We start from the raw sequence: 15674 nt of genomic DNA, 5'->3' as shown, positions 1-15674 counted from the left end.
ATCGATATTGAAAAAAAAAAAAAAGGCCAAAGCATAAATGAAGAATAAAATCCACAGTGTGGAGGTGAAGTTAGAAAATTTGTTAGGGATAAAAATTAAATTATAATTTGTACGATAATAAAAATATACTTTTTATAATTTTCCACAGTGCCGATGCCGTACCGCCTAGATTCTCTCCTGCACGGTGTAAGCCTAAAATAAAGTTCTAGAGAAACTCAAAATATTCAACGAATGACGTTCAAACCTCTAACTAGTCGGGTCCAGAACTTGCGTACAGGCTATAAGTAGGAGGCTTTTCCAAATATGACATAAACCCTAATTTCTTCCATCTCCCATTCTCGCTTTTATCTCTTCTTTACGAGAATCTGCGACATTATATTTCAAAGGCAACATGGCAGCCAGGGCTAATCGTCATGGAGTTCAGGTAATCTTTTTTTCTTTCCTTTTTAGAATTGCTGCTTTGAAAGTTTCATAGTAGCATTTTTTTTTTGTCAAAGGCAAAGCTGCCTCTGCCTTGCCCTGTTTGTTGCTTCTGCTTTTCTCTCTACTGAAATGCAGATATGAAATGGAAAACTGAGAATGAAGGGAAGGGAGGAGGGGGAGGGAAATGGGTTGTTTCTGCTTTTCTCTCAACTAAAACTTATTCGCCTTGGCCCTGTTTAGTACCGCCACCGTGTAAAGCAGCACCTCTAGTCCGAGCCTATCCTTTAGAACTACCTTTAAATGTTAATACCCCAAACTCAATAAATTAAATGGGTTTTACTGTTTAAGTTGGATCAAGGTAATTGGTCTTAGAAAGCCCAAAGCTTATAAAATAATATAAATCTGGTTTTCTGGGTTTTCTCGTCTTTTTCGGTTTCCAGTCGAGTTTTCTTTCCTTTTAATTGAAGATTGGAGTGCCAAGGGTTAAGGAAATCAAAGTTGTATTATTTTGTTCAGATAATTTTTAGGTTTTTATTTTTCTAAAAAATCTTCTGAAAAAGAAAAAGATTTGTTGAGAGGAGCCTGGCTGGCTTGAACAAGTCTCAATTCAATTTCTTCATAAATTTCGCTTTATGATCTCTTTCTACTTTGATTTTAACTTGCTTGGTTTTCAATTCTCCATCACTTGTTGCAGTTTCAATTTAGTTTTCTGCTGACATGGATCCTAGCAGTACAAGGAGCTAGCCAGACCCAGAGCCAGACCCCAAAATTACAGTACGGGTCAATCGTGACGGGCAATGGGAAAGATCATCCGTCCGTGTCTTCACACCCTTCACCTGCGAACGGCCTCGGACGGAGCTGCAACATTGTTGACCTATGTAGGCAAATAATTCTGAGCCTGACTGACACCAGGTGGGTACAATGAAAACCCAGGTTTATTTTTCATTGGTTTTTCGTTTCAATATTATTCCCTGATGTTAGAGAATGTCGATCCAGCGGGACTCGAGTTGAGACTGTTGTTAATGTTACGATGGGCAAAGGAGCTTTGAACGGCAGCGTGGCGGGCTTGGAGGCATTGGCTGCCGGGGCTACTCATTGGTTTTATAACAAAACCCACTCCACCGGTCAATTAAACTTCACAATGGACCCAATTTCCGATGCCGCAAATGCATCGACAATGCTAGACTTAGAGGTAAATCTCCCTCTCCCTCAAGCATGAGATTTACATTTCAATACTATGATTTTAGCATTATTGCCCATTTGAATCCTCTCGATATTCAATTTTCGTTCAATAAATTTGTGAACAACTCATAAAGGTTAGGGAGTCCTTGAAATTGTTACTGCTTACATCTGTTAACAAACTCTGTTTGAAGGCAAGCAATTCACTAAAGCAACTCTTTTTTTTTTTTCATCTAAGCATCTGTTTCTCAATGATTTTGAAATTTTAAGAGTCTTGAGCTTTGTTGCAGGCTGTTTCTCGAGGCATTTTTCGTGCAAAACCGGACATGTGAGGATTTTAATTTAATCTCAAGTTCTTTTAAATAAATTTTGTATACAACTATTAGGATATGAAGTTTTTAATTTCCCTTATTTATAGGTATGCACCAACCTCTACTAATGACTCAAACATAGCTCCTCGGGTCGTCGGTTATTTTGTGACGAAAGGTATTTTCGAGTCACTTTGTTTCGGTCAAATTTGAGATTTAATATTTATGCTTAAATGTTTTGTTTGATAGAGTCGAAAGAAAGAAAATGTGGAATGATAGAAAGGTAAAAGAAATATTTCTCCTTTCCGTTCCTGCTTAGTTGAGATGGTTCGACGCTTAGAAAGGTAAAAATTGTTAGAATTTTGGTTCGTAGATTCGTAACGTTTAAAATTTGTTTTATGAAATAAAACTTGGAAGTGTAGAACAGAAATGGAAATAGAGCTTTATTGGTGTAGACAATACAAACAAAGAAAGTCATTTAGCATAGTAGGTTAAATGAAAACTTTTAAATAGTTCGGTGATCGAAGCAAAAGTTTATTCATAATTTAGTTACTAATGGTGTAATTTATCCAATTTTGAACTAACATACAATCTCTAGTTTTCTCCCCTCTTATGATTTCACTTTGGAGAGATTGAATTTTATCTATTAGGATGAAAAATGATTTTCTCTTATCACTTTTTCATTTTCTCCTATTATCTTTTTACTTTTCACCCAAGCAAACACCCTGGATTCGGTGAAGTTGGTATGATTGCATTATTGTATCGATGATGATTAGACTGAATTTTAAATTGAAATAATAGAAGGGTCTAGTTTTTATTTTTAAATAAAATAACTAAAATTTAAACATAATTCAAGCTAAATTTCGAATTGGATTATCAATATATTTTGATTTTGTTTTTCATTTTACAAACATGATCTTACTGAAATGATACACTGTGGAACAGCTAATTCGACTTCAAATGTGGTGGAGTTGACATTCTACGCTATTGATGAAGTCAGTGTTGAGGAAGATGATATGAAACTCGTCTTGAAATGTGCTGAATCTATTTTACTCGCTGGGAAAGCTTATTCTTGCACTTCGTTGAAGAAGTGCTGTTGAAGAAGTTTTTTAATAGGGTATTAAAAAGTAAAATTTTTAAGCTGATTGAGCCTTAACTAGCTTGATTGGAATGATATTGTTGCTAATGCGGGAAGACGTGGATTTGAGTACGTTGAAATGTATTATTTTGTTTGGGAAGTTAATTCGAAGTGTTGTAATAGGGTATTAAAAAGTAAATCATTCAAGTTAATTTAATTTTAACTTGATTGGTATGGACGTTCTTACTAATATAGGAGGGCTCATTTGAGTATGTTGAAGTGTTATCTTTGTTCGGAAAATTTATTCTTGCACTTCACTGAAGTTGATTGTTGTAATAGGATATTAGAAAGTAAATCATTTAAGTTGATTAAGTCTTAACTTAATTGACATGAATATTCTTACTAATGTAGGAGGAGATGAATTTGATGTGTTGAAGTGTATTATTCTTGTTCGGAATGTTTATTCGTGCACTTTGTTGAAGTTGAAGAAGTGCTTTTGAAGTATTGTAACAAGGTATTAAAAAAGTAAACCGTTCAAATTGATTGAGTTTTAACTTGATTGGCATGGATTTCTTATTAATGTAAGATGATATGATTTCAAGAATTTTGAAGTGCATTATCCTCGTTTGGAAAGCTTATTTTTGCATTTCATTGAAGTTGAAGAAGTGTTTGAAGTATTGTAACGGGGTATTAAAAATAAATCATTTAAGTTCTTAGTTTGATTGCCTATCTATCCAAAAGGATGTGTTCAAGTGTGTTGTTTTTATAGATTGAGGAAGAGTTATGAGTAAATTTAAGTATTATGTTAAAAAGATCAAATATGATTAGAATTTTTAAATTGAGAATAAATATAAGATTTTTTTAAATTTTATTAAGATATTTCTATCTTTTATTTATGTTATTTTTTGTTAATTTTAATGAAGTTGGATTTCAAAATAAAATTAAATCAAAGTTCAGTTTACTATCCAAATTATTTAATCAGAAATAAATTTTAAAATGAAATAGAATAAATTACTATAAATTTTAATTAATTAACTAATAACACAACAAAGCATTTTGAACTCTAATAGAAACTTCTTCAAAATCAGATTAAACGAAATGTAAAAGACCCAAACTACTCAAAAGCAGATACTTTCAAATTCCAATTGTTAAAACTCAAAGCAAGGCCTCCTCTCCTTTTCTCTCTTTAAAAGACTATTAATTAATTTTTATATTTTTAATTGTTAGTTCAATCGAATTTTTTAAAGATTAACTGAATTGAAATATTTCGATTAATTAAATTAATCGAAATTTATATACTTTTATTTTTGATTAAAATAAATATAAAATATAAAAATATATATTAATAATATTAATTTGACTGAGTTAATCAAAATATTAACAATTTATTAATTGATTTATGATCAAGTTAAATCGATCAATCAATTAATTGAATTAAATTGATTCGGTCTATTAATTTAATTTTAATCGAAATTTGAACCACCCCTCGGTTCTTCTCTGTTTTTGTATTTGGCAGTATGGATAAATTAACTTTTAATGGTAGTTAATTAACCTAAGTTAAATCGGTTGGATTAGATCGAGTATATGTGAACTAAAGATAATTATCATCATTATTTTAAGCAGTAATTTATCCATTTCAAATGTCTTCAAAAGTTTGAGCTCATACTTTCCCAAAGACGGCTCTTTTGTTAATAGAAAGTTTAACCACAGAAGTAGGTAGTAGGGAGGATGTTTTCAAAGTATGTCGACTTACTAAGTTTTTACTACATAGTCTTCATTGTGGTTTGGAATAGGCATGTGGTTTCATTTTCAGACATCAGGTCCCTTCCTGGATTTTCTGCTTCACTTCCCTTCAAGCTTGAAACTGGGTGAGTTTCTCATTCATCCACTTATGCTTATGCTTTCCTTCTGTGATTTTTAATAGTACTGGTTTCAGAATCATGTTACCTACGGTTAATAATTGTGTTTCAGGTACATAGGGGTGGGAGATGTGGAATTTTTCTATTATTTTATTCAATCAGAACGTGACCCTTCAAAAGATCCTCTCATCCTATGGCTCACTGGAGGTCCTGGTTGCTCTGCTCTCTCTGGCCTTTTTTTCGAAATAGGTAAAGTCTCTGATTATTTTTGGTGTTTAGTATCACCAACAGGAGATTCCATAGTCACGTGTAATGATGTTAATTTAGGGCCCTTGCAATTTAACATGGTGGAGTATAATGGCAGCTTACCAACTTTTGTTCTCAACCCTTACTCATGGACAAAGGTGAAATCATTCATCCACTCATGATTCTTGTTTTGGGATAATCAGCTCTTTCCGAGAGAAGTCTTCGAGAGAGTCCCTAAACAATTCTATACTATAATAATAGCTCATGCTTAGCAACTTCTACTTACTCATCCATCATAACTATTCAGGTTGCAAATATAATCTTCCTAGACGCACCTGTTGGCACTGGATTTTCTTATTCAACGACATTGCAAGGTTTTGAGACAGGGGATAAAAGATTTGCTAATGATGGGTATAATTTTCTGAGGAAGGTGGAGGCAACTGATACTTGTGAATAGTCTTAACTTAAAAACGAAATGTTTTCAACGATTACTTCTTGTCTGTTCAGTGGTTGCAAAGTCATCTCAAGTTCATCACAAACTCACTCTATATTACCGGTGATTCATACGCTGGGAAAATTGTTCCCATCATTGTTCATGCAATATCAGATGGTAAGAGTGTGTTACCCCGCTTTAAACTTAATGTTTTATCTTGTTGTTTCTAATGGGACCAATGTCACGGTTTTAGGTATCGAAGATGAGAGCGTTCCAGCCTTCAATCTCAAAGTAATGCTCTAATATCAATTTCTTGATGACTTTTGCACTTTATGTCATCCTATGAAGAGTCTTTGATTTTAGCACTTGTTGCAGGGGTATTTGGTCGGTAATCCTTCAACGGGTTCGAAATATGAAGACAACTCAAAAATCCCATTTTATAATCGTATGGCACTTATCTCTGATGAACTTTATGAGGTCAATGGACTAAACCCTTAATTGCAAGTGATTTGTTAATAAAACTGTATGTTTATATGTTCATTGAGCACTTCTCTTTGCAGTCAGCCAAAAGGAATTGTAAAGAAGAATACGTAGAAGTGGAGATGAGTAATGTAAAATGTGCAAAAGATCTTCAAGCTATCTCGGAGGTAATCAAGCAAATGAACTTTTATTTTTCCATTAGGGTAAACTACATCATTAGTCACTAAACTATGTATGAGTATAGTAAGTTTTTGTTTTTGTTACTTAATTAAAAAAAGTTAAAATTTGATCACTAAGCTATTGAAAAGTTTTCATTGGAGTCATTGAGCTATTAAAATCAGTTATATGATTTTCTTTGTTCGTACTATCTGCACTAATTGAAAGCTTTCTTTTTTTTTTTCTACAATTTAATTTTTTGTCATGAAACAACTTTGGATGTCACGATTTACAAATTTCCAAATCAAAATTCAAACAGTTTTTTTTTTCTATCTTCTATATTGACTGTTAGATCAACTTGGATCTAATATATGTTTTCCTATTCGTCTATGGGTACTAATCCACCATAACAGTTGTCAAATTGTCACTTGGAACTCCTTAGCTAAATATAAAAAAAACTTAACAACTCAGTGATTTTATGAAAATTTTTTAATAGTTTAGTGATCAAATTGTAACTTTTTTAGTTAAATGACAAAGGAGTGATGATGTAGTTTACCCTTTTCAGTATAACATCTCATTGGAATAGTAAAGAACAAAGTTTCACTATTTTCATAGTGCATTGCCTACATAAACAAGCCACATATCCTGGAGCCTCACTGCCCTTCTGAGTTTAATACACCGAATAGTTTGGTCAATGAAAGGAAATACTTCCTAGAAACACGTGAAGAAGACTACCTGCAGGCGCCTGCCGAGTACCCTAAATTCGGATGTCGAGTAAATGTCTTTGTCACTTGCTAGTTAATCTGTCTTACCATAAATATATGTTAATACTTTATATTTGATTAAAACCGTGATACAGAACTACAATACTTACCTTTGCAAGATTTGGGCATCTGATGATGGTGTCCAGCAAGCACTTGGTATCAGAAAGGTAAACTATATTAGTACTCTTTCTCATGCCCCTTTTACTGACACTAAGTTAGATTAACTCAGTCTGGACATTGATTTACCAGGGAACAATCAGAGAATGGATAAGATGTAATGAAAACTTACTTTATGATAAAGATGTTGGGAGTGTTGTAGACTATCATTTATCTCTCAATACAGAGGGTTACAGGGCTCTAATATACAGGTCGCATACCTAGAACCGTTGGTTAAAGCTCTCTTTTTATGGGTGATTGCTGATTGTAGATTTCTTTACAGTGGTGATCATGACACAGTTGTTCCCTACGTTGGAACCGAATCATGGGTTAAGTCCTTGAATTTGTCCATTGTTGATGATTGGAGGCCATGGTTTGTTGATGATCAAGTTGCAGGGTGAGGCTATGACTATATATACAGATTTTGTTTCCCATATGTGTAAGAGCTTAAATTTCGCTTGCTTTTTGCAGATACTCGAGAGAATATGGAAATAACTTCACATTTGCAACTGTAAAGGCAAGAATAGTGCAAATAGAGTTATGACTTTTTTTTTTTCTGAAGAAAATGATTTGTAATGGAGTGTGGCGTGTTGCAGGGAGGAGGTCACACGGCTCCAGAGTTCAAACCGAAGGAATGTTTTGCAATGTTCAGTCGATGGATTTCCAAACAAGCTTTATGATAAATTGCTCCATCTTAATTCCCCGGGATCTGTCTCAGCACTTTTGGGTTTTCTTATGCCATTTCAAATCTGTAAACAACGGAGGTTTCATGCTACAAATTCATAATAAACGAAGCTGATATATTAGACCAAATTATATATGGCAAATATAATCAAAGGTCTTTATATAAACATTCATTCCACTTTGTATAATTCAATTACTTCAAGGCATACAAGAATAGCACATAGCTAAACTCAATTTTAACTTTGGTTTAATGTTTAAATCTTGGCTCTTAAATTTTTACAAAAAGTTAAATTTGGCCGTTAATCTCTCAACCTTTTGGAGTTAGCTAGCTCATCCTCACGGGATTACGACGTTTTGTTACGTCCATTGTAGCACGTGTGTCACTCAGGGCATAAGGGGCATGATGATTTGATGTCATCCACACCTTCTTTCGGCTTATCATCGACAGTCTATTTAGGGTTTTGAATTCAACAGGGGCAATTATATACGAGGTTGCACTCGTTCCGTGACTTAACCCAACAACTTACAGCATGAGCTGGAGACCATCATGCATCACCTATGTCTGCGTTCCCAAGGGAGCACCCCTCTCTTTCAAGAGGATTCGCGGCATGTCAAGCTCTAGTAAGGTTCTTTGCTTTGTATTGAATTAAACCACATGCTCCAACGCTTGTGTGGGTCCCTGTCAATTATTGAATTGTTGTTTATTTTATAGAAATATTGATTAAATTGTATAAATTTTAAACATGATATCTTGCATGACAATTGATGAGTATTTGATATTATTTTTAAAATTTTAGAATTTTTAAATTTTGAATTATTTTATTAATTTTTTGAATATTTTATATTATTTTTAACATAATATACAAAATAAATAGTATTATGTCAACATAAAATACATATAAGCTATCATGCAAGTTCTCAAATATATAAACCTTAAAAGCTATTTTTTAATTATGCTATAAAAATAGAAAATTTTAAGTATAATTTAACGGTTGGGTAATATTTATTCAAGCATAAGGTTAAAAGAGGAGAAAGTAATAAATCATTGTTTCGAAATCCGAATTATAAATCCATTATCTGCTGCAAATCCAATTAAAATTGGAATAGTTTTACCAATATATCAACTAAAAAAAGCTAATTTACTAATAAAAGCTTTTTTTTTTATAAATTTACCGAAATGGGCCCGGAATTTTATTATTTACCGGAATGGGCCATTTTTTAGAAAATCGCGCCCACATCAGCGCGATGTCAGGGGACGTGCCAGAAAATCGGGGCCACGTCGGTAGCGCTTTCTCGACGTGGCAACAAATCGCGTCCACGAGTGGGCGATTTGTTGCCACGTCGACAAAGTCTTGACGCCACGATTTCCTTTCCTTACTATGCGTTACGGGGACGCGATTTGCCCGTTTTTGCCACGTTAAGTTTTTAGATTTTAGGGTTTAGGGTTTTGTAGAAAAAAGTAAACAAATAAGTCGCGCCCACGTTTATGCGCTTTTGCTACAGTAGGTCCTGAAAAAATAATTTCGAGTTGACATTTCTGAGCAAATAGTATAAAATCGCTTCTAGCAGGATGCTGTTTGATAAGAATTTGTGAAATCGCGGCCTCGTGGACACGCTTTTGCTACAGTAGGTCCTAGAAGAAATAATTCCGAGTTGACGTTTCTAAGCAAATAGTATAAAATCGCTTCTAGCAGGATGCTATTTGAGAAGAACTTGTGAAATCGCGCCCTCGTGGACGCGCTTTTGCTACAGTAGGTCCTGGAAATTGAGAGGAAATTTGAGAGAGGATTAGTTTGTGAAAAAAAAGGGGTGGGGGTATTTATAGTTTTTTTTTACCGTGGGGGGGGCAACGATGGGGGGCAACGGTAAAAAATTGACCGTTGGCAAGTCGCGGTGATTTGTTGCCATGTCAGCAAAGCGCGCTAACGTGGCCGCGATTTCCTGACACGTCCCCTGACATCGTGCTGAGGTGGACGCGATTTGCCGAAAAAGGCCCATTCCGGTAAATAATAAAATACCGGGCCCATTTTGGTAATTTTAAAAAAAAAAATCTTTTTTTGGTAAATTGCCCACAAAAAAAACCCTAGTGATGACAATTTCAACATGAATTGATTGCGAATAATTATTGCATGAATAATGACAATTTCAACGCTAATAATTATAAGAAATTAAATAGCTTTTTTTTATAAAAATGATCCAAAATTTTTTATTATTTACATAAATGATCTACTTTAAAATTTATGTACATAAATAATTTATTTTGAACTGTAAACGCCAGTGATGCTATTGTCATTGGCATCATCACAGGTCACTTGCACCCAATCATTAGTTGTAGGCAATAGAAATTTATTTTTTAAGGTCACGCCAATCAATGGAATGACGTCACCGACATTTACTGTTCAAAATAGGTCATTTGCGTACATGATTTTTAAAGTAGGTCATTTTGTAAATAATCAAAAGTTTTAGATTATTTTTATAAAAAAAAAAAACCTCTCACCGTTGGCCTAATCAGGTATGGAGTTGGGTCAAGTGTGTCGATGCAGCGATGTTTCAAGGTGAACGCGCAATAGAGTGGGGAGCAATGTTGAGGGACGAAAATGGAGTGTTTGACGAGCCTATCTATACTAGCTTTTCTCAAAGGGTATATGCTCTTCATGTTGCGTAAGCGGTTTCGAACAGAGAGGTGCTATCTTGCATAAAGTCTTTGCACCTTGAAAATGTCGTAGTTGAAATCAATTGCCTTAGAGTGCTTCCAGCTTTAGTTAATAGATGGGTTGATTGTTGGAAAATAAGCTACTGCAAAAAGAACTCTATTAGCACTATTTGAAAAATAAATAACAAATTAAGAAATCAGAAATTTACTGTGTCATGGTAAACCACTGTCTTAGAAATGAATTTGTCCTCATCGGTGTAATCGTGTAATAGATATTGTCCCCCAAGGTTAACACAATACTTCAATATTCGTACATCCAGGAAAATCACAGTAGGATCAATTCCCAAGAAAGTTTGGAAGGGTAATAGTCGATCTCGCTTAAAACCTAAACTCTTAGATAAAATTTTGGTTCATATAACTATCCGTAAGAAATAATATTTAGAAGGTTTAGGATTTGAATCTTGCAGGTATGAATACCTTATTTGTACAAAAGAGGACCATCACAGTCCTCTAACCTTGAATTAATTATCCTGCTGATTATTTAACCTTCTTAAAGTACCACTTTCAATTGTTAGAGGTTTCATGAGAGCCCTATATTTTCCCATGGAGGAGGCTTGAATCGGACATTACACATCCCTCAAGTCTTGTATTTATCGAGAGCATTGGAATTGATCCCTTCATGGCAACAATATATAAGAGCATGTTTTAAGGGTGCCAGAAACAGATAAAAAATTTAAGGGTTAATCATTATATTAATTTGTGATTTCATGAAAACTGAAGGGATTATATAAACCGTTTTTTATTTTTATTTTTTTATGGAGGCAAGGCCACTGCCACCCTGATCTACATCTCTAAACTTTATCTCAGTTGGTATCGTTATTGTTCTAATAATAAGAAGAAGAACATAAATGAAGTTTATTTAAGCGTATATTTTAACTAATTGAATTTGTATTCAATGAATTAAGGAATTGGCTTCCTTATGTTTTTGTTTATGATTATTTAGTACATATTTAATGGAAAGTGATTCTTTGAAATATAATTACTAAGAATGTAGTCACGAAATATAACATTACAGAGAAAGTGTTAATTAATAATATTACAAAAATATACATTTGGTTCATTGAGCAATTTTCCAGGAATGTAAAAGTTGATTTATTATTAATATATTTGTAATTTAATATATTTTTAACATTATTTATTTATTTATTTTTAAAATAAATTATATGATTAAATTTAAAATATTTAATATGTTTTAAGGTTTTTTATACAAATATGTATGTAAGTTAGAATATAGTTTTATTTTAAATTTAATAGTATTCAAAAATAAATTGTTTTTAAAATTTTATGGGAAAAGTAAAATAGATTTGAGGAAGGTTTTTTACGAGTAAAAAACTTCTACAACTCCACTCAATTTCGAATTGAACAAATTTGTTTTTCTAAAACAAATCAGAGTTAAAGATAATTAATCAAGAATTTAATGTCTTACATTAATTGTACATAATTTTGAGATCCATATTATTTAATAACTAAATAATATTTATTTTCATAATATTTTAATAAAAAAGTGGAGGAGAAAGATTTATTTTTCCTTAAAGGAAAAAAATATATATACAGCTGTCCTAAAGAAAGAGCTGATAAATATACAGCTGGTAATAATAAATAAAATGCAGTCGGCAAAACCAACAGCCATTAATTTTTTTTTTGTTTATTAAAGAAAAGCTGACAATTTCTCTGCTCTTCATCCCTTCATCCAAGTCTGTTTCGTTTTCTCAAAATTTCTTTGACTGTTCATTTTTTGAATGTAAAGCATAATATAGGTAAATGACAAAAAAAAGCCTTTTTTTTAATTATCGAAATGGGCTCATTATTTAATTATTTATCGGAATGGTCTATTTTCCTCGAAATCGAGTCCACGTCAGCGCGATGTCAGGGTACGCGCCAGGAAATCGCGTCCACATCAGCGCGATTTGCTGACGCGGACACAAATCGCGCCCTCTAGGACGCGATTTGCTGACGTGGCATGAACAGTTTATGTTTTTTAACTTGGAAAACTTTGAAAGGCCATAACTTTTCGCTCGGTTGTCCGATTGAGACGATTTTTTTTTATTTCGAATAAATTTTCGAGATCTACACACTGACAAATGGCTGAAGGCGGTTTTCCGTAGCTTTCGTCGAAAAAGATCCTTTTTTGCCCCTAAATTTTGATTTTTTCGATTTAAAATTGAATTTTGAAACATTCAAATCATTATTTTCCTTATTTATTTGAAGTAAACACCGGATTTTTTTACGTAATTGTTGTATCATTTTTCGATTTGACACGTGTATGGAATAGGTCCGATAAATCATTAGGACGTAAGTAATATAATTAAGATAATAACAATATTTTATAATATGTCAATTAATTAGTTTAGCTTAGTTGGTTAAGATGCTAGCTCTTTTCTCTTAGTACCTTGGTTCAAATCTTGTTGGTAACAATTTTGAATCTTTTTGTACTTGTTGCATTTTTTAATCAATTAACTCTTTAATATTACATTAACATAGGTACTAAGGGAAAAAAGCTAAAAACATCTGTAAATTTTAAATAATTAAAATAATTAAATAATGGGCCCATTTCAGTAAATTTTAAAAAATAGGGCTTTATTTGGTAAATTGCCCCTAAATTTATAAGTCCAAGCAAAACTCATGGGAAACGTTTTCTTGTGCCTTAAAGCCTTAATAATGGAGTTCAATTATTTTAATATATTTTAATGAAAGCGTTCAAAAAAGGTTGTTGCCATTGTTGAGTATTAAGAAAAATGTCGCACTCTCTGAAGTTATAAAGAGCAGAATAACAACGAGAAAACACAGCATCCCAATCATTGAAATCAAAACAAAAAGGAAAGGAAGGGTCTATTTTCTTCACAAAGACAATGAGCTCCGATTCTTCAATAGCCAAGAGGTAACTAAATCCTATGATTCCAAAAAGTCATATTTTAGATATTTCAATTCCATAAAGTAGGTGAATTTCCGAGAATCATCCCACTTTAGGTCGTGCTAGGTTAACTATCTCTATATTTTAAGTTTGAGTCATTTCATATTTGAATCATTTTTATTCACGTCAATTTTATATTCAACTCATATTCAAGTTCAAGTTGAATAGATTTGAGTTGTTGACTTTTTAAGAATAAGTTTAATTTAACCGGGTTTCAATTTAGATTATTTGAATCAAATTTTTAGATTAGAATCAATTTTGACTGATATAATCGAATCCAATACAAAACATTAAAATCAATATGCTGTATTTTTGTCAAAAAAGGACCTACTTATCTTAAACATGATAGTGTTTACAATAGGCTAGGCTTACCAATGTGTTTTCAGAGTGAAAAAAGTCGAACCAAAAGTTTAGTTAAGTATGTTGATGTAATCAATCTTTTAAAAGATAATATTGAATTGGGTGAATGTACCTACTACGTCCTTCTATTATAGAGGTTAGATCAAATTATTCTTTCTATTATTAAATGGATCAAACTTAAAAGGAAACAAACAATAATATAGGGGCTAAGTTCATATATTCAATAATAGAGGTACTAGCTAATTTGATATGGTTCCTATAATTGAGGGACCTTACAAGCACTTTTACCTATCAAATAGTATCTCAACCTTGTTTCTTCTTTATTTGGTATAGGCTGGATGGCAAGGTGGCAATGATAACTGGTGGTGCCAGTGGCTTAGGAGAGTGTACAGCCAAACTATTTGTCAAAAACGGAGCCAAGGTTCTGATCGCTGATATTCAAGACGAACTGGGCCGCTCCGTTTGCCAAGAGCTTGGAACTGAAAACATTAGCTATGTCCACTGTGATGTAACATGCGAATCCGACGTCGAAAATGCCGTAAACTTGGCTGTCTCCAAGTACGGAAAGCTCGATATCATGTTCAACAATGCAGGCATTCCTGGTGACAATGAGGTAAGAGTGACACATGCCGGTACTGAGGACTTCAAGAGAGTGTTCGATGTCAATGTATTGGGTGGTTTCTTGGGTGCCAAGTATGCTGCCAGGGTCATGGTTCCGGCTAAGAAAGGTTGCATACTCTTCACAGCAAGTCTTGCTTCAAAAATCTCCTTCGGTCTCCCCCATGCATACAAGGCATCAAAGCATGCCGTAGCAGGGTTGACGAAGAGCTTGAGCGTGGAGTTAGGTGAGCATGGAATTAGAGTTAACTGCATTTCGCCTAATGGAATTGTGACCCCAATGTTACAAAAAGCAATTGGGAATGTCGATAAGAAGAAAGGAGAGGAGATGGTTGCGGTTTCAGCCGTGTTGAAAGGCACCGTATTGGAGCCTGAAGATTTTGCGCATGCAGCACTCTATTTGGCAAGTGATGAGGCCAAATTTATCAGTGGTGTTAATTTACCAGTCGATGGAGCGTATAGTGTTAACAATCAATCATGGAAGATGGGATTCGCAGCACTTTCTGAATAAACCAACAAGTCCTCAGCTTTACTCTTTGAATGTTTTCTTAAATTTCACTTGTAATAAATTGTATGGTCGGATTTGATCAATACTGTTTGTTTTGTTGTTCAAATGACCAAATTAAGTTCATCTTCTAATCCAGGCACTATTTGCTGACAACTTTGGTTTAATACCACCATAACCAGATCTACACACTACATCATTGGGAGGGAACGCTTGTCTTACATATTTTATACAGGTAAATGATTTTATAACACAAGGAAGTAAGAAGGAACTCACCAAAAAGTCTAATACAATAATCTACTCAGCAAATCATTTGCCCTTGTTGCTTGGACCATCATTAGCTTCTCGAGCTAACAAGAGAGACAATTATATCCAGGTCATTAAACTACTGAAAATTAACATGCATGCATGAATAGGTTACATGCAAAACACAATCAGGAAGTTTCCTTCCTAACAAACAATTCTAAAACCTGCGTTACTTTAAATACATAAATTCCTTTGATAATAATCTAAGGGTTTATCAAAAATTACCAGTAAATTAGTAATAACAATGACGTTAGGTAGATACTGGAAACTCTTTGTTAACGATTCCAACTTAGAAATTTCTAAAGGTTTAGCAAAAGAACACAAGGAAGAAGAAAAAAAACAGAAGCAAAAACGTAAAAGTATGTTAACTAGATATCCTTATATATAATAGACATCCAAGAAATTGTCAGAACATTTGTTAAAGCATGATTGTGAATGAATTAAACCAAGAGTTGTAATTGTTCTAGCTTATTCATAATATTATTGTTAAATCTT

The 15674-nt window shown here is 33.3% G+C and overlaps 3 protein-coding genes across 4 annotated transcripts; all 3 read left to right on the top strand.

Annotated features, from left to right (window-relative positions):
- The first annotated feature begins 218 nt into the window (after positions 1-218).
- LOC105777082 (uncharacterized) lies at positions 219-3469 on the top strand. Of its 2 annotated transcripts, XR_008190236.1 has the most exons (7): positions 219-424; positions 1118-1335; positions 1420-1615; positions 1893-1930; positions 2021-2088; positions 2160-2254; positions 2856-2995. XR_008190236.1 is itself a non-coding variant. In XM_012600142.2 (6 exons), the coding sequence occupies exons 1-6, from the start codon at positions 392-394 to the stop codon at positions 3008-3010; spliced, it is 708 nt and encodes a 235-aa protein (XP_012455596.1). In that variant the 5' UTR covers positions 222-391; the 3' UTR covers positions 3011-3469. The 2 variants fall into 2 exon arrangements, 1 of the variants encoding a protein (XP_012455596.1); XM_012600142.2 differs by lacking the exon at positions 2160-2254 and having other exon boundaries at positions 222-424; positions 2856-3469.
- Positions 3470-4638: 1169 nt separating this feature from the next.
- Positions 4639-7939, top strand: LOC105777081 (serine carboxypeptidase-like 18). Its single transcript, XM_012600139.2, has 14 exons — positions 4639-4856; positions 4960-5096; positions 5175-5251; positions 5401-5523; positions 5601-5703; positions 5780-5817; positions 5902-6003; positions 6087-6173; positions 6778-6936; positions 7022-7093; positions 7176-7294; positions 7366-7479; positions 7554-7599; positions 7679-7939. Exons 1-14 carry the CDS (start codon positions 4717-4719, stop codon positions 7760-7762), a joined length of 1401 nt encoding a protein of 466 aa, XP_012455593.1. The 5' UTR covers positions 4639-4716; the 3' UTR covers positions 7763-7939.
- A 5250-nt stretch (positions 7940-13189) lies between these two features.
- LOC105778483 (short chain aldehyde dehydrogenase 1) lies at positions 13190-15029 on the top strand. The gene is made up of 2 exons (XM_052621633.1): positions 13190-13357; positions 14084-15029. The coding sequence occupies exons 1-2, from the start codon at positions 13329-13331 to the stop codon at positions 14877-14879; spliced, it is 825 nt and encodes a 274-aa protein (XP_052477593.1). The 5' UTR covers positions 13190-13328; the 3' UTR covers positions 14880-15029.
- Positions 15030-15674: the final 645 nt, after the last annotated feature.

The sequence above is a fragment of the Gossypium raimondii genome, chromosome 10 (assembly GCF_025698545.1).
Source record: "Gossypium raimondii isolate GPD5lz chromosome 10, ASM2569854v1, whole genome shotgun sequence".
NCBI lineage: Eukaryota > Viridiplantae > Streptophyta > Magnoliopsida > Malvales > Malvaceae > Gossypium > Gossypium raimondii.
This window is presented reverse-complemented; position numbering and strand designations above follow the sequence as displayed.